We start from the raw sequence: 26354 nt of genomic DNA, 5'->3' as shown, positions 1-26354 counted from the left end.
GAGGATTTGTTTTAAGCTTTGAAGTTTTTTTTTTATTTGATAATCTTTTAAATCTCTTTTTTTTTATTGAAAAGCAGTGCACAGTGACAGCTAACAGGAAACTTATCCAATATCTAAGTATTTACATGTGTAAAAAATTGAATGTGGAACTGAATAGATGCATTTGAAACAAATCAAGGTTGAGAAATAACAGAGGATCTTTTATTAGATAATTATTCTCTCTAGGTTAATAAAGGAGAAATTTACTCTGGGTGGGTTGTAGCCAAAGATTTAAAAGCTAACTATTGTTATCATCCTTTGGTTTTGAAAATCAGAAGTGAACTTGGAAAATGGTTTTCTAGAATCTCCAAGGAACTCGGGGAAGGTGAGGAGTCTCTCCCTTGTCTTTTCTTCCTATAATGCCATATGCTTTTCTTTGCCCATAAAGAGCACACGTATATAATTTTAGGATTTATCATTTAGCATTTGCTGTGGTTTTGTGTATTTAATATTTCAGACAACTGCTTGTTCACATTAGTTGAAGAAGAGAGGAAGTGGAGTATTGTGTAATTAAACGGAATCTCGAGAATTAACGCTGGTATTTGGTAAGCCATTTCCTCTTCTTACTATAAGGGTCTAATTCATGCTTTTCCGGATAAATAGCAAAATTGCAGTTCTCATCAGAAACCTTGAACTCAAAATATAAATCTCTAAGTGCCTAGTGAACTTTTTTTTTTTTTTTTTTTTTTTTTTTTTTGTGGTATGCGGGCCTCTCACTGTTGTGGCCTCTCCCGTTGCGGAGCACAGGCTCCGGATGCGCAGGCTCAGCAGCCATGGCTCACGGGCCCAGCCGCTCCGCGGCATATGGGATCCTCCCAGACCGGGGCACGAACCCGTATCCCCTGCATCGGCAGGCGGACTCTCAACCACTGCGCCACCAGGGAGGCCCGCCTAGTGAACTTTGAGGTGGCATTTTCTTAAAAATTTTTTGGAAACAAGGGGGAGTTCAGAATTTAGATCTTTGGTGATTCTGTTACCTGTGAAGAGCTGAATGTAACAGGCACGTGCAAACAAAAGTTTCTCAGTGTTTGGCCCAGAGAAAAAAGCTCAATTTTTTCCCCCCTCTGGGCTGAAGTTTCTGTGTAGAGTGGAAGTTATACAGTGTGCTGAAAACCCTTGTTGAGATACAGGCACTTAAGCAAAAGTTGGAGAAGAACAGCAGCTTCACCTGGCTCTGGATGAGGCCAGCAGCACATGTCACAAAGTCCCTGGCTAGAAGCAGCTTTCAAAGCTTTCCCCACCCCTCTGCTCTCTGTGCTTGTCCTCAGCCAAGGGTAATAGACGGTTGTATGTTCCTAAAGATCTCCTCAGGACACCTCCCAGCAGCTTCTGCAATCCATTCCAAGCCTAACACTGAAGATAATCTTTTAAACATGTAATCCCAATTTACCAGGCTCTAGCCTGGGGCCCTGGGGGTTGCTGCCTTAATACCACAAGTCTAGGTCAGGCACAGGGAGAGACTGACTCATTTCAGTCTCTGTCAGAAGTCTTCCTCTTAAGTAATATGCACTAAGGAACCAACACTTTCTAAAATATCTCTTGAGACCTCTGGTTTGGTGCTAAGAAGATAAGAATGCGAAAAATTGCTGGCTCTTTAGTAAATCCTACTGTACAGTTGCAACCTTGTCAGTATAAATTTGCATCTCAGAGACAAAGTGAACTTTGAGAAATCCTGCCATTTGTGAAAATGTGCATGGACCTCATGGGCATTATGCTAAGTGAAATAAGACAAGAGAAAGACAAATACTGTATGATCTTGCTTATATGCAGTATCTTTAAAAAAAAAAAAAAACAATTCCTAGAAACAGAATAGGTTGGTGGTTGCCAAACAGGGGAGTAGAGGTAGAGGTAAAAGGGGTCAAAAGATGGGCAGGATTGGGGTGAGAAATAGTACAGAAGATAGATCGAAGGGGATCAAAAGGTACAAACTTCCAGTTGTAAAATAAGTAAGTCCTGGAGATCTAATGTACAGCATGGTGACTATAGTTAACAATACTATATTGTATATTTGAAAGTTGCTGAGAGAGTAGATCTGAAAAGTTCTTATCTCAAGAAAAAAAATTGTAACTATGGGTGGTGATGGGTGTTAAATAGACTTACTGTGGTGATCGTTTCACAATATATATCAAATCACGTTGTACACCTAAAACTTATACATTGTCATAAGTCAAGTATAGCTCAAAAAAAAAAAAGTGGGTGCCTAGCAACGGGCAGGAGATGAAGGGTAGAAGGCCACCAACACTAAAGAAGCAGCAGCTTGGATCCCAGATTCCCTGGGGAGGAAAGTGCATGGTCAGCCCTGCTCAGAAGCACAGGGACGACAGTGATGTGAGGTGAAGTCTTCCCTGCATCCTGTTTCTAGACATTGAATATCTGGTTCCCTGCCTGAATTTTATAAGAGCAAATTACTAAATGATTCCCATAACATGAAGGGAAAACAGGAGAGCAGTTCAAGCCCAAATGCTAATGCAAGTTTCTGCATCAAAAGAGCATTTATTAGGGGCTTGAACCGAGGCCAGGCCCAGGCTGCCAGAGTAAGCTGGAGGGAGAGATGGAGAATGTTTCCTTTGAAGTTTGGTGGTCAGGTCTCTGCTGGCTGTGGTAGTGAACCTATCTTGTCCCACCAAAGAGTAAGGCTATTATTTAGAAGGGAGAGGGCCCACATTTGAAGTTCTGCATTAACATTGCTACAAATGATAGAAAACTTTTTATTTCTAGGCAACTTTTATGTTGCAGAGACCAACGCAACTTGCCTAATGTGGGTTTTGCCCACTCCCCTTAGAGTAGTAATTTTAAAAGAGCTTTAATTTAGGGGAACAAATTGGCAAGCCAGGTAATCCCCAGCGGTGGTGGAGATGGTCTGCAGCGCTACAGGGGCTCTCAGGCCCTGCCTGAATTTTCCAGGCTCTGGAGTTGTCCTGGGCCTGCCCTCTGCCTGGGGAAGGAACAGGGCAGGGGACGCAGTTGTGTGTGAGTAGCTCTCGTGTGCCAAGCTGAGAGCCGGGATAAACAAGGATACGTGGGACCCCAGTCTGCCCTTGAAGCCTTCAGCCTCAGGGGGCGGCTTGGAAAGGGGAAAGAAGATGCCCAGTGTGAGTCCAAAGTAGAAAACAGGAAGGGCCATGAGAAAGTCAGATAAAACATGATGGGGAGGTCACCACCAGGCGGAGGGGATCATATTTCAGATGTGCCTCAAAAGATGGGCAGGATTGGAGTGAGAAATAGTACAGAAGATAGATTGAAGGGGGTGAGCGTGTGGGAAACTTTGAGGGGTGCTTGGGGAAGAGCAAGTCCTCCAGTTTGATTGGAAAGTGGGGGAGCCTTTGGAGCCAAGGTTGGGAAGAGTATGTAGGGCTAAGGTTGGGAGGATCTGGCTTAGGGAAAGGGCTGGGGGCTGCCAGAGTAGCCCCAGGGAGAGGAGGTGAGTGTGCAGCTGTGAAGGGGGTACTGAAGGCGTGCCGATGCGTCCGCGACAGTGGCTCTCAGCATTGGCTGCACACGGGATCACCCTGGGAGCTGAGAAACTGCTGCTGGGACCACAGGACCGGAGCTCTGGTTTAAATGGTCTGAGGTGTGGCCCCGGGCAACAGGATTTGTGAAAAGCTCCCCGTGAGCGGTGATTCTAAGATGCTGTCAACGTTAACCACCTCTGGTTTGTGGCAGAGTCTGGTTCAGTAGGGTGGGGCTGAATCACAGTCTTTGAGTGGCAAAGGTCTGTAGGACTTGGCCATGCCACGCCAGCAGAGCACCTGCCTGCAACTTAACCCTTCTGCGAGGAAAAAGTGAGAAAACCTTTGGCCTCTTTCATCTGGTTTGCTCTGGGATGCTGGGCCCCTGCTGAGGGAGGGCAGCCTTGTTCACTAGTGGTCGCTGACCTTCAAGGGCAAGTGGAGACTTTAAACTGAAACACACATACCCCTGGGGCTCTAGGAAGCCCTGCAGGGGGTGTGTGGATAAGCAGAGTTTTTAGCAGAATCAGTTTTCTCGGCTTCCACGCATACGCTCTTCTACAGCAGATCTGCCTGAGCGACCCCTCCTCCGTACCGATTCACCCATGCCGCCTCCTCTCTCCCACTGTCCCGCACGTACTCAAAATACAGTATTCTGCATCTTTGGCAGTTACTTAAACGTATGATAGAAAAAATCTATATATCAAGTTTAAAATTTGGCTCCGTGATTATGCGGTCTTGGCCCAATCCCACCCCTTCTGAGGTTCAGTGCCTCCTCTGTAAAAACGGGGCCAACCAGTTCCACTCAGCAGGTTTGTTGAAAGATCAAATGAGGGAGCCCCAGAAGTAGCCTGGCCTGCAGCCAGCTCTGGGTGAATGGCAGATGTTAATAACGGAAAACCGTCTTGGCATGTGGATGAGCTCCTTGAATGTGAATGCCCTTCCTCCTTATTATTGGGTCCCAGATTTTATTCCCATGGAAGCCCAGACCTCTCATGGAGGGTGGAGTGTGATGCAGTGAGGTTCTGTGCCTCTCTTGTCTTCCCTTCTCCAACTTTCTTGAAGAAGACCTCCCAATGCACCTCCTCCAACTGGCCTTCCCTGAGTAATGAAGCCTCATGACGGACGACTTTTCTCTACTTTGATCGTTTGACTGGCTCACTCTAGGTATGACATAAATGAGTTAATGCATCAATGAATGAATGCCGGGAATAGGGTAGTGAATGAGGCAGGCATTTTCCCCACCCTTTCCAAACTCGCGGTCTAGATGTCACCAGACTGTTACAACACTGACAGATGCCACAGTAGTAAAAAGAAAAGAGGCCAATGCAAGCCCAGAAAAAGGGCGTGAAGGAAGGGAAGGCTTCCAGGAGGAAGCGTTGTCTAAACTAAAATCAAATGGGCAACTGGAAGTCAAGCAGCAGGCTTGCCTCTGACCAGTGGGTTCAAGGGCCTGGAGGTAAGAAAGAGCATGCTTGGCTCTGAGAACAGAAAAGACTTAGTAAATTTGGCCATGGAGATGAAGGTTTCCCAGTGTCTTTCTTCCCTTTTCTTGGCCCTCCCAGATGATGGTATGCTCTGGAAAACACAAAGGATCTTCTACATCTTTTATGTTTATCCCCATATTTGCTCCACTCTGCAGAACCCACTACTGACACTTTAATAAATGCTTACTAGGCGTTGAACTTACTAGAAAAGGAGGCCTCCTAGAGCTTCTCTGGAGCTCTTCTCATACCTCCCTGGCTCTGGGCAGCAGTGCATGGAACCCAGTCTAGCCAGGGAAAGGGCTAACAGAACCCCATCTGCTGGCCCTTAAGACATGAATCCCTGGGAAGCCATGCTCTGAAATATCTTTTCATGCATTATTCCAAAATCGGGATTATGGAGGAGCATTTCATCTTCGAGGGGTGTGCACCCCAGTGGCCCTGGGGCTGAGGCCAGGAGCCTGGGGGATGGATGAAATGTGTGGCTTGTGTCAGCCTGCCTTTCATGTCCAAGACTAGGGAAGGGCAGAGAGACAGCAGCAGGGACGGGAGAGTAGGATCATTCATTTACACTCTGGCTCTGTCACCGGCCCATCAAGTCCCATCACCAGCAGACAGATTCAGCCTTGCTTGCTACCCCACAGTGGCCCTGGCGAGCCACATCCTCCACCTTCTCCCTCACACCCTTCGGGGCTTCCTGTTCAAGTGTACACAGGTTACTCCTGCAGATGACTCGGGAACAAGCTCTGGTCCCTGACAAAACCAACTGAGATCAGATATATCTTTTGAGGCACGAAAGCGGGAATTGTCTGTGATCTTTCAGTGCGGTATTTTCCTGGAAATCCACAACTAAGTGCTGCTTGTGGTGTAGAAAGCAATGAAATTCATTCTTATGGTTGGCTCCAAGCTGGTCAATGACCACACAGGCCAGCTTACTCCCTATCTGATGTCTGCGGGACAAGGCCACATGTATGTCAAACCAGTTTATATGCTTCTAGTTTTAAATACTCAGAGTTGATTTTCCCTGTGGTTGGATGAGCAGATTGGCAAATAAAAATCAGCAGAAGAAGGAGGCTTTCCCAAAAGGCAGAGGAGGACAGAAGCAGAATGTGAGGAGCCTGGGCTCCGTTGGCCTGACCTCACGGCCTTGGGCCTCTTGGAACCTGACTGATACCTTGACCACGATCTGAGGTCCAGGGTGAAGTTCCCCATGTGCGGACACTGGCCACTTGGTCTATGCCAGAACCTGCCATTTCCTAAGAGCACCCCTTTTTGCTACTGAAAGCAGGCCCAGCTGTCCTTTATGAGTCCGTTCATGGGCATGTTCTATAGGATGTCTTTCCCGACAAATCTCATCTGGCCCCAGTCACTCCTGGCTTTGTTTCATGCGTGTGTGCCCTGCCTCAGGTTGTAAGTGCCCTGAAGCCAGAAGCAAGCCTGCCTTCTCACCTCTCCTCTCGGGAACTGTAGAGGGACATTTCATCAATGGTAAGGACAGGGTCCTGGGCTAACGACTACACATGTACCATTTCCCTAGTGATGTGATGTTTGCCCCCAGTTCAGCCCCCATCTTTCTCCATCATTTAGGGCTACTGTTATAAGGATACGATTCTTTCAGGAGATGCCTTGCACTGAGGTTCTTGCGTTTGACTGGAATCAATTCCATGGCCTGTGCCCACTAAACACTCAGCAAGGGCCATGCTTCCAGCCGAGCAAGTCCTCTGAAATGAAAACACAGAGAGGCCATTTTGCCGGGACCAGTAGCCGCCTGCTGTTAGCTGGAGAGGAGGGACTTTTGGTGGTTACTGTCACCAGGCTGACACTGTGCCAGACCCCACATCTGGAAACAGTTATGACCCTGCAGTCTTCCTTTCTGCTCCTCCATTTGTTAATTTGCTGGTTTGGAATGATCAACTCAGGTCCCCGGTGTAAATTGTAGGAACCAAAGTTAAAAAAGAGGCCATGACTGTCACAATACTCTTTGAAAACAGACCAAGGTCTTTTTATGGGGTCTCGGATGAACCTTGTATCTAAATAAATATGTTTTTGAAGTTGCGTATTGTGTTGGACTTTAACCACCAAGCCAAGCCTTTATAAGCTCTGCCTTGAGCCTCATACCCCTCCCCGACTCAACACAACTCGGCCCCATCTGTCTCAAGGGCTCCATAGGATTTGCACTTGGTGGATTTGGACCCACACAGTCCGCTGTTTGCATGTACATCATACAGACACACACAGAGATGTACACTTCTTGGCCTACCCCACCCCCTTTAAAATGTAAGCAAGTAGAAGGCTTGGAAGGAGCCTGAACATGTTTGCACGCCAGCAGCACGACATGCCATTAGTTGCTGATGGTGTCCTGCAGATGAAATAGAGCCCAAAAGGCTTAGGGGCCTGCTTCAGTGCTTATTGCTTTTGGAGTGGAAAGTGCTCACACAGAAGACCTGGGTCTATTTTTGAGAGAAACCAAAAATTAAGCCTTAGGATATTTAGTAGATTTCTAAACAATGGAGGAAAAAAACCCTGGATGATCTTGGGAAGATGGTGTTTTCCTTGGCCATGAAGAGTGGATGCACAGAAAAGCAATTCTTTCAGGCTCTTCTGTCTCGGGAACTATAAAGCCCTAACGAGAACCAGAAACGCAGACCAGCAAGTATGTCTCTGGTACTAACCCTGTCTCCGGTTTCTGGTTTGATGAGTTGCAGTCTACCTTGCTGACTTGGCCTCTTTTTCAACCAGATGATGAATCACCTTTTCTGGGAAGAATCCCAGTCCCCCGTCACCCCTCCCACCCTCCGCTACCCACCCCATCCTCCCTCTTCTTCCCCATTCCCTGCCCCGACACCCCCCCCCCCCCCAGCAACAGAGTTGTTGGGTACTTCCCTTTGGAGTTCCTTTCATATCAAGCCATGTATTCGGCGCTTATTTCATCGTATGTGCGCCTGGCTCCCCAACCAGACTCAGTGCCTCGTGTTTAGAGAATGACTGCCTCATCCATGCTGGGCTTATAGCATGAGCTTAGGGAGTGTTTGTATTAGAATCCATCCAGAACCACTCTCTGGAGCAATTTGGTTGTCCATACGTTGTCGACAGTATTTTTGTAGATGATGTAGACCAGCAGGACTAACTCAAACTCTCGTTCAACTGTAACTTCAGAAATGTGCTAGTTAATGTAGGCAAATCTTTTCTACAGACACCGGGGGTCATTTTAATTCTTTCATCGTCCTGGGATTTTGTTGTATTAAATGTTAATTAAAGTGCCTATGCCATTCGGTTGAAGAAATCTTGGGCACAGATACTTAATATTTGATCAGTAATTTAAAAAGGAATAAAAGGAAAGTTTTTTAAAATGTGCCTTGCCAAGGTGTTGTCTTAGGTGGGGTCATGCCAATTACCAGGAGAAAATTACCTTTCAGTTATTTTACCTCTTTTCATGGTGCTTTCAGAGAAACAATGACCGCCAGGTATAGATTAGTCCATCACCAATGTGAAAGACATTAGGAAAGAAAGTGACCCATCTTGCCAACCAAAGAGTCAGACAGAGGTCACTGTGGAAGCACAGAAGGCTGTGAGAGGCTCCTAGATAGTTAAGGAGGAATGGTGGGACCTTGCCAGCTCCTGCTGCAGTATGTTGAAGAATCCCACGTGAGCTGAGACCGTAAATTGGCCCTTGGAGCCCAGGGGTGTGAATGGGGTGTGGCTCGGGGGATGTTCTCTTCGGGAGGTCCCAGGCCCCAGGGAGCCCAGGGTCAGTGATGCAGACTCCCTCGGGTATCTACCCAAACCCCGGGGAAAAGACAGGTCTGTGCTTCCCACACATTCAAGGAGACAATTCCCCTCTTGCCCAGGCTAGCTGAGGAGCATTTTTATTTGTTTAACTCAAATTCTAGAGACTTCATCAGAGGGGGGTCCTGCAACTGGATGATTTGGAGGAGCTGAAAGTCAGGGCTGCCGAAGCATCAGTGGCCCTGGGCTCATCGTCCGACCCCCACCCCTTGTGCCTGGGAGGTACTGGCCCCCACGGATTCACTGAGCAGTCGATACACAACATTCTATTTGCAGGCTGGGAGTGGCCATGGCAAGGTTGTTAAGGATTGCTAAATAAGTCTAGCTGATCCGTTCAAGGAATACTGATTTCCTGGTGAAAATAAATTGCGGTTCCAACAGCTCAGTTCCCCCGCCTGTCTAGGGTAGGGGGGCAGTGACTGTGCCAGCTGCTTTCCTCACCAAGGCTGCCTCATTCTCCAGAGTGGCTCCTGGGGACTTGCAGGGGTTTGCTCTCCCTTGCTGTGCGAGGGAGAGAAAGTTCCAGGGCTCTCCAAAAATGAGCAGCTACACTACCTGGAGAGGGGCGTAGAGCAGTGATACAGGTAGGGCAGGCGCTGGGAGCTGGGCTGTTTCCATTCAAACCCTGACTCTTCTGCTTTCTGGCTTCCTCACTACTCTGGCAAGTTGCTTCACCTCTCCTGGCCTTGCCTTCCTCATCTGTAAAACAGGAAAAATAACAATACCCAACCCACAGGATGACTTTAAGGATGGAATGACTTAATGCATGGAAAGTACTTAGAATAGCACCTGCCGTTGGTAAGCTCTAGCTCTCCTTTCCTAGGCTCTGACTGTATGTGTGCGCGTGCAGGAACACATCCGCTCTCCTCCCTGATGGCTTCCGTGCATCACTCTCAGGCTCACAGCCTTTCCTAGACACAGCCTCACCTGGGGGAACCGCAGAGGCAGAGACCTCCCTGCTTTGGCTGTCCTTAGAAGCAGCCCTCCAAGTCCCTTTAAGTGCCTCCTCTTATTGCAGCATTTACCCCATTCATGTCCAGTAAAACATCAGGAGGCCTCTGAAGGAAAGAATGAGGAGGAAAATGCTGGAAGAGGCTGGGGAAGGGGTGTTGCACTAGCTGATGCTGACAGGTGTGCCCTTGGGCCCGCCTGCTGGGTGAGGGGGAGTGGAGGGTGCAGAGAAGTTGGGGTGGGTATCATGGGGCACGCGCATGGGTTTAATTTTGCCCTTTTGTTCCAGGGTAAAGGAGAATGAGTTTGTTCCACAGTGTTAAAACCAACAGGCTAAATTTTGTGGCTCTCATCTCACAAGCTCCCCAGCCTACACAGGTTGCCTGCTATACCCTGGATTCAAATGTCCAGAGCTTTTTGGTAGAGGCAGGTGGTGTCAGGTTAGAAGCAATTTCTTGGGCACTTTTTTTTTTTAGTAAATGTATTTATTTATATTTGGCTGCGTTGGGTCTTCGTTGCTGCGCGCGGGCTTTCTCTAGTTGCAGAGAGCAGGGGCTACTCTTCGTTGTGGTGTGCGGGCTTCTCATTGAGGTGTCTTCTCTTGTTGCGGACCACAGGCTCTAGATGTGCGGGCTTCAGTAGTTGTGGCATGCGGGCTCAGTAGTTGTGGTTCACGGGCTCTAGAGCGCAGGCTCAGTAGTTGTGGCACACGGGCTTAGTTGCTCCACGGCATGTGAGATCTTCCCAGACCAGGGCTCAAAACCTGTGTCCCCTGCATTGGCAGGCGGATTCTTAACCACTGCACTACCAGGGAAGCCCTCTTGAGCACTTTTAATGTGGCTCTCAGAATGGCTGCTACAGAGCCAGCAGCTTCCCCTTTCTGCTTTCTGATGCTGGCACAGCTCTGCAGCTGAGGAAGTGGAGCCTTTCTTTTCAGCTAACATGGGGGAACCTTCCGTGAATTGGGGAGTACCGGCCCCAGAGATGCTGACGCCTTCCTGCTAGGGAACTGAACACCCGGCTAGGGAGGGTGGGGAGACGAGCCAGGACCAATGTTCCTTAAGGCCCATCAGAGTCTCTGCCTGACCCGGAAGGCCACACAAGTCAGTCTAGCCCAGGGTGTGGGGTGGAACACCCACCTAAAGCAGTGCCAGTCTCTGTCTAGAATCCGCTGGAAGAGGTGTGAATTGCACCAGCAGGGATTTAGGCTAGACCTTTCAAAACACAGTCAATTAATGAATCTGTAAATGTTAACTGGGTTCCTTGCTGAGTTAGGATGAGGTTATAAAAGAAGCACAGATATAAATACGTGGGCCAACTGTGATGGCAGACCCAAGGGCTAAAGGCTAGAGCTGGTGGACATGGCAAAGGAGAATCTCCATGAAGTGGGAAGGTCATGGAAGGGAGACCAGCTGAAAGAACAGTAGCCCAGAAAGGTTAAGGAATTTGCCTGAAGACACACAGCTTCTCAGTAACAAAGCTGGGTTTAAAGGGAGAGTATTTTACAGGTAAGTGGAAGCAAAGAGGTAGCCCAGGGCTCTGCACAGAGGAAGCAGAAGTGGGCTGTGTGAACTGTGTGTGGGGAGGGTAGAGGAAGCATGTGCCCTGCAGGAGCCAGAGCTGACCCTGGGACACATGGGAGAGCAGGCGAGATGGATGACAGAGGAATTCTACCAAGGACTTAGAAGCCAGGCGCAACAGAGGGAGGGCAACACCTTGGAAGTGTTTTGGTGTAGGGTGGATAACTTTTATGCTCTAATGTAGCCTTTTCAGTGTGTTCCAAGCTTTGTTCAGTGTGCATGTATTTCTTTTTAAATCAGTGGCAAAAAAAGATGTTCATTTAAAAAAAAAGAAGAAGAAAATAGGCAGAGAAGTCTGGATTTTCTCTCATAAACAATAAAAGCCATTGGTAGCGTCCTAGGAAAGCAGTGCTTTGGTGAAAGTGGTGTTTGGGGAAGATAAGACCGGTAGTGGTGGGATAGATGGATGGCTGCGGGTCAGAGGAAGGGTGTGGTCTGCTGGTGGTGAGAGGTGAGGCCTTGGGGATCTGGGGTATTTGAGTGGTCGATGGGGAAACAGAAACATCTAGGAGCGTTTTAGAAAGAGCACTTGTAGGGTCTTGGTGACCGATCGCATGTGGTGGGGTGAGGGGCGGGGGGAGAGGCAAACCTGGAAGCAGGCTTTCCAGCCTTGGGCAGTGCCATGCAAGAATACAGAAGTGGAGAGGAGCTGGACAGAGGCGGTATGAGGACTAGTGGACTTGGGAAGGCGTTGTTGCTCTGAGGCCTTTGCTCTCCATGCAGGAAAACTTGAGGGGAGCAGAGGAAAGGCATGAGTAAGCTTTGCTTCTCAGGCCAACAGTCGTCTGGTAGGTTCCCCACAGTGGCCATCACTCCATAAGAGTATTTGAGGTCAGGCAATTGAAGCAACCTCCAAAGTGCCTCTGGATTCTTCTCTTGTAAGATATTTTATCTGAGCCAAATCAGTGCAACTCTCTTGTGAAAAATCAGTTTCCCTGGAAAATAAAGTTGGGTTCTAGCCAACAAGTAGCATTTGGCAAGCCCTGATTAAGAAAGCCAGTGTTCAGAGAAGTTGTGAAAATAGCAAGTCATTTAGGAAGGTAAACACGGGGTACCTAATGCCATTTTAGGGCTGTGACAGCTGTTCTGTCTCCATCAATTGTAGAGCCTGAAACTGCAGGTTTATTTTAAGTTCTTGCTGTTACAAACCTGTAGACCACCCACGCCCCCTTGGCAGGCTTTGGAAGGGGAGACCAATTGAAGATGACCTGGACTGAACACAATTTCCTTTCCCAGTTCAGTGAGTAGAAGCCACCAAATACCCAACAGCTGGACCTAGAGAAAAAGCCACTTGCCAGTCACCCAGGCACCTTGACTGTCATTCACAGTGTGAGCTGGGCTTCCATGAGAGCAAAGATTTCCAGTGTGGTCCTTGGTACAAATTTTCAGGGTTTTTTTTTTTTTTTTTTTTTTTTTTTGGTCAATGGCTATGTTTCTTGAAAAGTTTTACGTAAATTGAATCCTATTTTAAACTCATCTGAGCTTTAGCTATTTAACAGAAACCTGTAGGCCTGTGCTTCTCAAACTTTAAGGTACACACAGATGACCTGGTAATCTTATTTAAAATGCAGAGTCTGATTCAGTGCGGGGGGGCGGGGGCACGCAGAGGGCAGTATCTAAGATTCTGCATTACTAATAAGTTCCAAGCTGCTGCTGCTGCTGCTGTTTGCAGATCACATTTTGAGTGGCAAAGTTATGGAAAATCCTTGAAAAACCAAATCTGAATCCCCTAAATGGCACTATAATCACCCCTTAATTTTAGTAAGTGGGCATGTTGCTTGCATTTGTTTGTTGGGTGGATGGAATAATTGCAGTGTGTAAAGTACCATTCTGAGTGCTGTGTATTGTACAAGGAATGGAAAATTTCTCCCAAATTTGATTCAAGTACTCTTAAAAATTGGATATCTCATGCCAAAACCCACCCTTCTTTCTCCCTGGCAAGTAGTAGGGAACTGAATTGTAAGAGCTTTCTCATTCACTACGTGGTAGCAGGTTAGAAAGGCCAAGTGTCCTCTGGGAATTATTTTGACCGTGTCATCTATCTTCACTGATGCCTGACATCACCCAGAACACCACCCAGGGAGGATGGCAAAAGGGAGGCATGAAGTTGGTCAAGCGGCAAGTGCCAGCTCTCCTGCCAGCAGACCCAGAACCAGTTTCTTTCTGTGTTTCCTTTGCGGAGAGCTTGTTGGAACTACTCATTCATCTTGATGTTGAAGCCCTGTTGTCAAGCACAACTGGGTTATTTTCAAAAACTAAACTGTTTTTGGTGATCTCGTAAGAGCCACAAAATGAGAAAGTAGTCATTTGTATAAAGTGTCTGAAAAAGTCTAGTAATTATTGTTCCAAACAAGCCTCTCTGTCCCTTTAGTTGGTCTAACATGGAAAGAAAAGGGAAATCTTTCCCAAATGAAAGTGAGTGGGGCTAGCCCCAGTTGGTGGCAGGAGATCTGGGATGGAGGACCCCTGTTCCCTTCCTCAGCAACATCTTTTCCTGTGGAAAAACACCCCTCCCACAAAGCAGCAATCTGTGGTGGAAGAACGTGTTTACATTCACAGAGCTCTGCATTTTCTGGTTTTGGAGGGAGGCGAGTGGTGGGACACAGAGGTGGAATTTTTTTTACATCTAAACAGTAAATGAAGTATTACTATAATCTCTTTCCTGAGCTCATGGAAAAACTCAAGTCATCGAATGTTAGTTTTACAGATCAGGGAAGTTTTACAACGAGATTACCTGCCTTGTCCCGGAGCCTATAAATCTTGCTAGAGGGAGAGCTGGGCTGGGGAAGGCACAGCTCCCAGGCTCTTACACACACGGGGTATCTTCCCTAAAACTGTGATGCAGCCAATGCTCCATCCCCAGGGGAGAGATCAAGCCCAAGCTTGAATCTCTTTGAGCCCTTCCCAGTGTCCTATGCCAAGCAGTCCTGTTGAAACAGAGAAATGTTTTGTTTTCAATCAATTAAATGATTATTTTCAGATGATTACACTTCTGTACGTGCTAACCTATCATATCTTTTCAGTGATCTCTGTTATATAGTGCAATTACTGGGAGAGGTAAGCGACTCATATCTTTTGGCCACTTTACATGAATTATATCATGTAATCTACGCTAGAGTCCTGTGAGGTTGGTTTTGTTATCAACTCTATGGGAAAAGTAGCAACTGAGGCTCAGAGGGGTTCAACAACTTGCCCAAGACCACACAGCTTGTAAGTAGTAGGACTGGGATTTGAACCCAGGTCCCCTGCCTCCAGAGCCTGCACTCAGCAGCTTTGTTTTACCAATGCCATCACTCTGGCAAGGCTGGCAATCTACCTGATGGATCCTGGCTTGGGCACCCAAGCTTTAAACCTAAACCATCAAGCAAAGTTGCCAAAGGCTACTTCCTCACTTCTCGGCATGTATCCTTCCCAGAAACTTCCTTTCATTCCTTACCCTACCCTTCTGGTCGGGACCACCTCGATTTTATAAAGGAGTTATTTTACAGCAGCTTAGACTAGACAATCCATGGAGGCTGCCGTGTTCTTAGACCTCAGCCCAGCTTTCCAGCTCATGATCTTAGCAGCCATCCACCTTGACTCACTGAGTAGTCATTGCCAAAGACACCTCTTTCTTTGCTCGAGGACTGTCTGAGAACAAAGTCAGCAGATAGGATTTTTGATGTGGAAATCATCAAAACAGTTCTTCCTATCCCCTGGCTTTTCTTCTTGAGGCTCCAGAAAAAAAAAAAGAAAATGATAAACCCTACAGTGAGGAAAAGGACTCATAGATAAAGTGGAGCTAAATCCCAGGCGCCTGAATGCTGAACTTAAAGCCACTGGAGAGGCATCCTCCTCCCTCAGAAAGTTGTTTTCAGGAAAGTCCATTCATTCCAGACTGAAGTATGTGTTAGACAGTCCTCACCAGCCGGCAGAATGAGCCCCATCTGAACGGAGGCAGGGAAAGGGATCATCTCCCCCAAAGTGGCAGAAGTCCCAGCCCGGGGAGCAGCCCCCCACAGCTAGCCAGGGGAGAGACTGTCCCAACCCTCCCTCCAGAGGAGATGGGAGGAGAGGAATGAGCAAGGGGATCAGGGAAGGACCTGGCTCTCCCCAAGGTCAAAACCACCCCAGAACATCCCCTAGTCTTCAATGAGGAAGGTACAAGCTGGGGTTAGAATGTTCCAGAAAACATTCCGTAGTCTTGTGGTCTTTAGTTTCCTGAGCGCCAACCGTAGTCTAGGAACCGCTCAGTGAGAGGGTCCAGCTTGGATCCTCTGCCCCACCTGGCAGTGATGGTGGCTCTCTGAAATCCTCCTCTCCCGTGGCCTCTCAGGGTCTCCCTGGGCCTCAGTTCTGTCAGGGTTCCTGCTCTGTTTCCCCTCAATCTCTGCAGATGGGTGCTCCCCAGGGCCTGCCATCTCCTCCTCCTCTCCTCCAACACGCACGCCCGAGGGAGACTGCCCAAGTCCAGGGCTTTGGCCACCACCTGCTAGTGTGATGACTCCAATCTGCATCTTCAGTGCTCACACCTCCCCTGAACTTCAGACCTTCAAAGGCAGCTCCCTCTTGCACATCGCCACCCGGAAATGTGGGTGTCTTGTCAGGCATGATATGAACGCACCTGGAGTCACGCCTCCCTACCCACGTGCAACCCAATGTGCACCTTCACCAGCGCAGCGTGCCCGTCCTGCATCTGATCATCCCAGCTAGAGACCTTGAGATTGTCCTTGACTCCCCGCCCCCCTCCCCTCCATGCCCTCGGGTTTCCCAGTCTAGTCCATGCTACCACTGAAATCTCCCTGAAACCTGACCCACCCTCTCCTCTCCCTCCACCGCACTCCCGGCTCAGGCCCTCAATAGCTTTTACTCCCTCTGCGCTCTGCCCCTCCTCCAGCCCCAGACTGCTCTGCTCCAGCCTCTCCTTGCTTCCCTTCCCCTCACTCTGATGATCCCCTCCTCCCTCCCTCCTTTCCAGCAATGTCCTAGCATGTCCAAGCCTCTGTAGACTGTGTCCCCTGTCTTCCACGCTGACTCTCCCCTTCCTTTCTCATCTAATCTTCTTGGAAGAATCGTCCACACCCTCTACTGCGCCATCACTTCATCAAACCATCATCTGGCTTCTCCCTCCTGCTCCCATAGCCAAGTCCCCAGCGCCTGTTTCCCACACAGCAGATAAGCTACAGATCTGTGTGCAGCGGTACTCGCTGCTCACAGCCCCCTCCTTCTGGGGCTGCCCATTGCCTCCTGCTCTCTGTCAGCTCTCCTTCACCCCTTGCTGGCTGCTCTCTGCCATGCCTCCTCTCCATCATCTGTCATCACCCACCTCTTGCTCCACACGCCCAACCAGAGAATCCATCCGCTCCCACGCCTTCAGCTGCCTACAGCTAAGGAGGACTCCCCTGTTTGGATCTGCATCCCAGAATCCTCGATGGAGCCCCAGATCTTTACATACAGCTGCCCACAAGACAGCTGGATGAGTCGCAAGCACTTAAAGTCAGTATGTCCAAAACCACTGACCCTCTCCTGGCAAATCTGCACCTCCCTCCATATCCCTCATTCTGAGAATGGCGCTACCATGCAACAAGATGTCCCTGCCAATAGCACCTTAGATATCCCTGGCTCCTGCCCTTCCACCCCCCGCCACTCTCTGGGTACAGCCTCCATGTTCTGCCGAGTCTGTTACCTCCTAGACACCCCCTGGTGTGCCACCCTTCTTCACGCCCACCTCCACTTCCACGGAGCAAGCGCTTGGTCCCCTCCTGGTCACCTGACCTTCCTGCCTCCAGCCTTGCTTATTTTATGTTGTCCTCTCCTAGCCTGCTCCTGCCCCTGGCCTGCTTCTCCATCACCTGCAGGACTCTTAGCTTGGGTCTGGCTCCTGTGACATGCCTTCCCTTCTCTCTGTCCTTGACTCTGCCTCCCCGTGCTTCAGCCAGCCGGACACTTTGAGGGCCCAGAATGCCCTCGCTTTGCCTGGCTAACTCCTTCTCACCCTTCCAGTCTAGAGCAGGTGTCACCTCCTGTCAGGCCGGTGCTTCCTCCAGGTTCCCAAGGCCCCAGCTGCCCCTCCCCACAGCAGCTTGTTTTCTGGCCCCCGGGTCTGTGAACTTTTTCAGAAAGAGCCTGGATCTCACTCACTCATCTATCTTTGTCTCCCCAGGCTAGCAGTGCCAGGTAATTGGTGGGTGAGTAATAGGTGCTTGAGTGAATACTTATCTCCCTCCCAGGTGACTATTTGTTCACTTGCTCTGAGCTCCTCCAGGGCAAAAATCTTGTCTTTGCTATCTTTTTGCAGCATCTTTCTCACAGTGCTATACTGATGTTAATTAAAAGAGACAATGAGTGTGTACCAAGGTGGCGGACCCCACCCTTCTCCATGGCTTCCAAGAGTAGCTTGGAGTCTAACAAAACCTGCCATATATATATACATATATACATATACATATACACACACATATACATTTATACATATACATATATATATATTGTCTTCTGTCAATCATAAGATTTAGTCCCTATCCATCTTAAAGTTAGCAAGCTAGGGGAGGAGAGGGGTGCGCGTGGAATGCAGAGGCAAGTGTGATGGGTAGAATATTGTGGGAATCAGCATGGCCTGAGACCGGTGAGGCATGTTTGGGCTCAGGACCCTGCAGACCTCGAGGAGGGAGTGAGGGAGTGAGGCCCCGTAGGCCCGTTGGTGGACGCTGGGGAGCACGGGAGACAGGGGCTGGTTGTGAACCATCTTGGGCCGCGGAGAGGGAGTGGGCGGGGCGCGGGGCGTCCGCAGCCCGCCCTCCGCCCGCTCCCCGCCCCTCGGGCGGCTCCCTGCGCTCCGCTTATTTAACCTGCCGGCGGCGACGGCACTCGCACTCCCGCACCGCTCGCCAGCCCTCTCCGCGCGTCTTCTCGCTCCATGGCGCTCCTCGGGCAGCTACTGCCCCTCGCCCTGGCACTGGCCCTGGGCCCCGCCGCCACGCCGGCGAGCCCCGCCAAGTCTCCCTACCAGATGGTGCTGCAGCACAGCCGCCTCCGGGGTCGGCAGCACGGGTAAGAGGGCGCCCCCACGGGGGGCGGAGGGACTGGGCGTCGGGGCCGTCGGAGCGGGCTGGGGGCACCGGAGACAAAGCCCGAGCCTAAAGCAGGCTGTGTGGGACGCTCGGAGGGACCAGCCCTGCAGGAGGTGGAGGGAGGGAGGCGGGGACGATGGAGGAAAGTCAGCAGGAGGCACTGTGTAGAGGAAGCGGATGGGAGAGCTGACCCGTCACCCCAACTCAGGCCAAGAGCGTGAGAGGGATCCCGGGCTTTGAGCTTCTCCCAGCGGAGAGCGCTTGGCAGCTCTCTGCCCCGAATCACTGTGGGAACGTGACCAGGGCAGAGAGGGAGCCCACCCAGCAGGGCACAGATTCCAGCCCAGCCAGGTCCTTGTCCAGCACCTTCAGACGTGTCGCTGGGGCCACACAAGCTGGCAGCAACCAAGGCCCCCAGGCTTCTGTTCACCTGTCCAGGCCTACACCCGCGACCTGGCACCAGACAGTGCTCTCCGGGCACAGCAAGAGCAGTGTGGCATCTGCTCCCCGGGCAGATGAAGAGCAGGAGAGTGTGCCGAGCCTCGCACACATTGTACAGATGGGGAAACAGTCTGGAGAGGGCACACCACTTCCCCAGGGACCTTCAGTATGTACTGGAGCTGGGATTGGAATCGCTCTTAAAACACTGGCTGGGCTTGTAAACTTGGGACATTATCATTGCATATATTCCTTTGAGACACTGAAGATGTGTTGGTTTTAGGGGGCAAACCCAGGCAAAATGTCTGACCCGGTAAAGACCCTGGCCCAGACCCAGGCAGAGGTGGGCAGTGTTTCTACATCCCAAACTAGGCCCTCCCGCTTCACACATAGCCAGGCTTTGCTGCAGCTTCCAGCCTACCTGGGTGCACCGACTCTTTTTTCACAACTAGGTAGAAGTGTATGTGGATAGTCGTGTCACAGCCCAAATGCCATTGGGTCTGGCGTTTGCTCCCAGGTGGTTCCCAAACCACCATGTGACTGGGCAGATCTGTACTCAGATCAAAACTCACAGTTGGAAGTGATCAGACTTGTCTTCATAGGGCTTTACAAAGCCTTGGCTCCCCGCCTTTTGAAGCGCCCCCTCCTTGGGAGCGGTCATCCTTGTACCCTCTGCCTGTGTGTGGCCTTGTGGCCTTACTTGGCCTTTCAGGTGCCCAGGGCTGTGGGGAGGGGACTGATGGGAGTGAGTCTGACCCCTCTTTAGAGTGAAAGCCATCCAGGCCATGCTGCAGCCTCAGCACCCTGCAAGAGATAGAGCACAGGGGATGTCCCAGGATCTTTCGGGAAGTGAAAGATGCCCCTTTGACTTAGGCCGGGTACAGAAGGGTGAGGGGACAGGGCAGAAAGACGAGGGGGAGATGAGGCATAAAGTCAAAATGTGAGCACCTGGCATTTTCATTGTCTCTGCCCAGCTCACCATTGTCCCTCTGCCTTTCTTACCAATGGAGCATGTCCTGTTTGGGTGCTGCAGTCCTCCTGGGAGGTTTCTGTTCCTGTTGTATCTTCTTAGGCACTAAGTCAAGAAAAAATCCCAATAGCATGCCCTGCGGCACTGTTACCCGGAATGGTGGCTCTGTGCGCTCCACAGTGAAGCTTCCCCAATGGTGTTGACAGGGTTCCAGCAGGAGCCACCTCTGCGGCAAGCCTCCTTCCTGTCAAAGCCCAGAAAAGCCACAGACCAGCTGGAAAATAGGTTTTCTTTTTCTTTTTTAAATGCAAATGCTCTTTATTATAAAGTTCAGACATTAGATCAATTAACTCCCTCCCCGCCCTCCCCCCACCCCTGCAGGCTAATCCTCTTGATTAGCTGCTTCCAGTGCAGTTGGAAAGGCCTATAGTGATCTGTGATGGACAGGACAGTGTAAGCAGTCCCTGGTGTGCACCCTCCCCCAATAAAGTCTGGACACACAGGCAGGTGAACTGTGACAAACAGTTGCAGACACAGTTGCGTTTACTCTGATCTGACTGTCCCTGAAAACCTCACAGGGCTGCCTGACTTTGCCCTTGGGGTGGCACCCTGTGCAAAATGGATAACCTTGTTCAAACTCCGGCCATCTTTTAAAGTGAGATCTGGTGGGAAGGGAAAGGTAAGCTCTTTTTTAAAGGAAATGTTGTATGTGTGCTTCACACGACGTGAAGGAAGAAATAATAAGCAGGCCCTGCTCACCCTTTATCACCGTCACCACTTTTGCTTTCATCTTCACCACAACACAGTGAGCTCTGTAGTGTGCGTTCCCATTTTACAGATGGAGAAACTGTGGCTTAGTGAGGTGGAGTGACTTAGTCCAAACACAGAAAGATGTTGGGAAGGTAGTGACTATGAGGTGGTCTCTTGACACCTGGCTGTTATCTGTGTTGCTATAAGGAAGGAAAAAAACAGTACTGAAAGAGAAGTAAAAATGCAGTCACCCTTCCAAATATCAACAACCAAACTGGACTGAATTTTCTGAAGCACTTGATTTTCAAATCCAAGTTGAACAGCAGAGCTGTTGTGCTTGAGGTAGAAGGCCCAGAAATGGGGTGCTCATTTTGATTAAACTTCAGCATGAATTTCCTGTGTGCACAGCCCACCCCTCCCACCCCGATGTGAGAGGGAGTGCGTCACAGAGACCCCCAGCCTCAGCTCCTGTCTCAAAGGGCAGCAGCAGTGGAAACTCGCTCCGCAGAGGAATGTTGGAGCCACATCCACAAGAGACACTGAAGATTTTGCCAAACGCCTACGGAAAGTTGCAGGGAATTCATCAACAGTAATTGTTTCCTGCTTGGTCAGATAGAAGAACTTCTGAAATTGTACAGCAATTAACAGCACCTATGGCTGGAGTGTGGCCAGCGGGGACTCTCTCAGGGTTATCTGGGGACTGCTGTAACCTATGAATGCCGAGCAGCAAACTGAGAAACAAGTTGGCTTCTGTAAAAATCCTCTGGAGGCTGTGGGCATTTGGTCAGACCCAGCCAGGAGCAAGGGGATAAGGGCTGTTCTCCCTGCTGGCCTGCGGTTTCCTCTCTAGCCTCAGCTTCTCTCACCCTCAGGTTCTTAACAGTAACTCACTAATATTTACTGGGCTTCCTTGGCCCACTCACCTTTGCCTGCTGAACCACAAACTGGACAAGAGGTGACATCCAGGTGGTAGAAGAGACAGGGCAGAGAGGTAAAGGGTCAGTGTGCCCTCACACCCAATAACCTGACTCAGTATTTGAAAATTGACCAAGTTCCTGTAGCCATATGACGGGGATGGCAGGTGCTGCCCTCACTGCAGTATCAGTGTCTTCCCTAAAAATACCATGCATCTCAAATGATGGCAATTGATTATATTTGTAAGGTATCAGAGGAGATGATATTTAGAATTGATACCTGAGGTTCTCTGGGAATAGAAGTTTTGTGAAAGCCCTTAGTCTCTTCGCTTTGCTTTTCTCTGGCTTGTGATTCAGCCAGGTGAACTGCCTGCCTCTGGCTCAGGAAGACTGCCTCCCACTTGTCACCACACAGCCACAGCTGCCTCCTTCCCCAGGGGCTCCCAGTAACTGTGCTGCCACCACATGGCCTGAGCATGGTTTGGGTCAGAACTTGGTACACTGGGTAAAATACACAAAAACAAAACCCCACGTCTCTGGGAAAGCAGACTTCTCAGCAGAACCTGGGTGTTTGCACAGGGTTGCTCAGGATGCTTCTGAGCTGGGTGGTCCTGGGAGCAGGTCATTCCAAGCCCCTCTGCACCTGATCTGGTGCTCAGCCGCATCTAGAACATGAAAGAATGAACAAGGCAGAACACCTGCCCTCAGGGTTCTTTGGAGGGTAGTTGAAGAGAAGACATACACGCCCTGATCAGTTTTGGGTTCTGTTTGGTAGCCAGCATCAAACAAGGGCTGTTATCAAAGGTCAGAGGTGGACAGAAGTATGTCCCCTGGGGCACTGGAAGAGGGCTTTCTGCGGGGAGTGGGATGCAAGCCGGGGCCTAAGTAATAAACAGACTGAGTTCAGTGAGTGAGCATCTCCTTCCAAGGTCCTGACAGCAGCTGGCCATGACCCCTAGTTTCCAGGGTGGACACTTCAGATAGGCCGTGTTTGGGAGCCAGGCAACTGCCTAGGGACGCAGAGGATGTCTGTGTGTGGAGCTGCCTGGGAGGTGCTGGGGCCCGGACCTCGTGACCACAGGACCAGCAATGCCCACAGGGAGGCCAGGTTAAAGCCTGTGGATGTTTGGGCTCAGTGTGGAGTAGAGGTGTAGAGAAGGGCTGGGGAGGGGCCTCTCTCAAAGCTGCTGTCCTTAGCAAGCACTCCACTTTTACTTAGCTGATGTTCTCCATCTATAACACGGAGTCTAAAATTTTTAAGATGTTTGTAGTTACACTTACCAAATGTCTGTGTCAAAGAAGAATGCTTAAATGAAATTACCTCACTGTATGAGATATACTTTGACAATTTTTAAATCGGGGGGGGATATTTTCAGGGGGATGCTGGAAATCTAGGTCATGAGGGCCAGAATGTACCCCCAAGCCAGCCCCTGGAACCAAGACCGAAATGACTGTATCTTCTCCATATCTAGAACATTCTGGTGACCCAGGAAGGCCCACATGGTGGGAAGGATGTGGAGGTGGGTAGACATGCTGACCATCTTGCTAACACGGCAGCTTTTGTTTTCAGCCCCAACGTGTGCGCTGTGCAGAAGGTCATTGGCACCAACAAGAAGTACTTCACCAACTGCAAGCAGTGGTACCAGAGAAAGATCTGCGGCAAATCCACGTGAGTATCTGGAACTACCCGAGACCCCCAGCTGCTGGGGAGGCTGCCCTTGATATGCACGGGCATATGTTCTTGATAAGGGGTCATTAAGATGTGATGGTGCAGCACCAGTGAGCACAGGGAGAGCCCAGGTACTGGGGGAAGGAATAGACAGGTAGGTGTGGGTGGGGAAATGGAGGTGTAGAGCAGGGCCAAGCAGAGCCCAGGGCCCAGTCCCAGCCACTGAGCTGGTCTTACAAAGCCAGAGGGGATGACCTGCACCTACAACTCTGCAATGTGCTATTGCTTTGGGCAGCTTCAAAAAGAGGAAATGGGGACAGAAAATCATGAGTTGATAAAAAAAAAAACTTCACGATTCAGGATAAGAAGGTCCCTTCCTGGAACATTGTGTGCAGCATCAGGAAGGTGAAGCTGACCGGGGAGAAATCCAGAGAACTGAGGGAGGGAAAGGGGAAGTGGTTGGATTCATCTCCACTGTCCCCGAGAGAGCTGAGAAGGAGCAGCCTTGTAGTGTGCTTGTGCCCGGGATTAAGACCCATGAAGGGGCTGCCATCTGGGCACCAGGAATTCAGCGCCATAGCTGGTCAGGAGAGGAGAGGGTTGTGCTGGCTGGAGTTGATGTCATCCTGGTGACAATGGGTCCCTTGGTGCATGTATTTGGGAGATGACCAGACTGGGAAACCGCAAGCATGGTTGTGGTTGGAGCAAAGAGGGCCTTCTCAGCATGGGGTCAGCCTGGGCAGTGGGGATCTTCCCAGCATGACTCCAGGGAAGAGGCTGGAGCAGAGGTGTGCACTGGGATGCACAGGAGCAAAGGTCACCAGGGGGCCCAGGACCCACAGGAGAATTTGAACTTGAAAGCAGATAATTGACACTAAGTACAGAACCAAGGGATAAAGGCTTTGCCTGGTCAGGTCACACAGAGACCCAGGTGCCTGGAGCCAAATGTCTGCTGCAGTGAGGCCCCGACTCCCCCTCCACAGAGGGAGGGAGGGGAATGGCCACATTCAGCACTCAGCACTCCCATCAGGCCACTGCATCCATCATCTTTAGACCATAGCTTTTCTGTATTACCAAAAAGAGTCTTGGTGCTGTTCGTCAAGCCTGATGCATGGATTTTATTATAGGAAGTAGTTACCAGTGGGCCCCTATTTAGTGACTTGAGTGAATTTTATTACTTAGAAATTCATTTAATTTCAGATCCTAAAGAGCACCAGTGTGATACAACAGCTAATCAAGCAAAGAGGGTCATTTCAGTCCTCGGTCTGATCAGTAACCATAACATTTTTACATACAGCAGCTGAAGCAATGGTGCAGGAAATTGTGCTCAGGAAGCCTGGCTGCCTCTGACAGGCCTTCTTTGTAGAAGCCCAGGCAAGAGGGAGGCCCATTTAACAGCCAAGTCAGAGCTGACATCATGGGGATGTAATGAATCACAGCAGGAGCTCAGGCATCCTCAGTGTGGCACAGGGAGGGCCAGCGCAGGAGCTAGCAGGTAGGGGTGGCAGCTGCCCATTCCAAAAGGCTTGACGTTGTTTCACAAGCAATGCAGTTCACAAGCACAGTAGCCAAGATGAGCTGGCAGGGCATTCCACCTTCTCTAGTAGCAAGCATCGCTTTGCCCAAGGGCTGAAATATTAATACTTCTTCAGCACTGCCTTCAAGTTTAGACATTTCACTTCTACCAAAGCCAGCTGGTGTATGGTCGAGATTTTCCATCATTTGGCAAAGCTATTTCCTTTAGATCTCATTCGGGCAGGGCACCCAGGGACATCTGCAGTGAAGCTGAGGAAGAGCCTTCCTTTCCTCCCTCTCCTGTATCCCACAGCCTCAGTCCCAAGAGGAAAAAGAAGAGGATGGTGAGAAGCCATCTAGGGATGACAGGCTATCCTCAGACCCACACCAGCACCTCCTTCCCTGTTTCATATTCCCTGTGCAGCCCCCTGGGACCGCGTGGCTAACCTGCTCTGAAATAACTCAGGTTTGACATATGCCAAACACCTCTGTTGTGCAGTGCTTCCTGAAGGTTCTGTCCCATTCTGTAGACTCCTAGGAGTCAGCTTAGCTGACAGGGAATCTTGTTCTGTTGAGTATTTACATGAACCCATGTACCATTTGGGGTAAGATCCTATGGTGGGCAGAATAATGACCCCCTAAAGCTGTCTACATCCTCACCCCTGAACCTGTGAATATGTTACCTTACAAAGGAAAAGAGACTTTGCGGACATGGTTAAGTTAAGGATCTTGGAGGGGGTCAGGGGGGAATGATTATCCTGAATTATCTGATGAGTCTAATATAATCATAAGGGTCCTTGTAAGAGGAAAGCAGGAGGGTCAGAGTCAGAGAAGGAGATATGACAATGAAAACTGAAGTTGGAGTGATGTGACCACAAGCCAAGAAATGCAGGCAGCCTCTAGAAGCTGGAGAAGACAAGGAGTAGGTTCTCCCCTAGAACCTCTGGAAGGAATACAGCCTTTGGTTTTAGCCTCGTAAGGCCAACTTCTGACTCTAACATCCAGAATTGTAAGATAATAAATTTTGTGGTTTTAAGTCACTAAATTTGTGATGATTTGTTCTAACCACAATGGACCCTATCTATTAACGTTTATAGCTGTGTTATGGGGAATTTATTACATGTGATTTGATCAGTGGTCTCCTGCAGGGCATGGCTTTCAATGAAGTTATTAACCTAACTTCAGTTTAAAGTTTATACCTGGAATTTTTTAGGAAGAAGCTCCACAACTGAGTGCTTAGTAAATATCAAGTAGCTGGTAAGTGCTTTTCATAGGTTAGCTTGTTCAGTTCTCACAATCAGCCCTTAAGATCAGTGTGATCATTAGCCCATTTACAGAGGGGAAGACTGAGGCTCAGAAAGCCTAAGAAACCTGCTCAAAGTCATCCGCTGGCAAGTGGGAGAGGTCCAGTTATTCTACATGCTGCCTCCAGGGGAGAACCAAGCCCAGCAGCTAGTTTTGGTGACATGGGGGGAGCCCAAGTGAGCAGCCCTCGCGCGCCTGGGTCAACTGCTCCAGATCTCTCTCTTCAGCCCTAAAACCTGTGACTCTAAGTCCCAGGGAGAAGGCCTCCTCGGGATCAACAGAGGCCCTTTGGCCCAGAGCCACCAACCTTTTCCTGGTTGCTCACCCGCAGCCTGGTGGTCATTGAGGACCCCTGTTGCAAGGGGGCTCCCTCCCTAGTCAGATGGAGAGCATGGGAACTGAGGAGACGCAGCCAGCATCCAGGAGCACCCCCACCCACCCAAATACCCTCACAA

General features: G+C 49.8%; 1 protein-coding gene across 1 annotated transcript in view; it reads left to right on the top strand.

The window, feature by feature from the left end:
- Positions 1 to 18184: 18184 nt before the first annotated feature.
- The window catches only part of TGFBI (transforming growth factor beta induced), a gene marked incomplete at its 5' end in the record, with an annotated part of 31160 nt that continues 22990 nt past the window's right edge, over positions 18185 to 26354 (top strand). Inside the window, 2 exons of the mRNA XM_079703786.1 lie at positions 18185 to 18318; positions 22981 to 23079. Coding sequence (XP_079559912.1) covers positions 18185 to 18318; positions 22981 to 23079 — 233 coding nt within the window. The remainder of the gene's footprint in view (positions 18319 to 22980; positions 23080 to 26354) is intronic.

Source organism: Hyperoodon ampullatus, assembly GCF_949752795.1.
Source record: "Hyperoodon ampullatus genome assembly, chromosome: 4".
Lineage (NCBI taxonomy): Eukaryota > Metazoa > Chordata > Mammalia > Artiodactyla > Ziphiidae > Hyperoodon > Hyperoodon ampullatus.
Note: the sequence above shows the minus strand (reverse complement) of the source record. Positions and strands in the feature narration are given on the sequence as shown.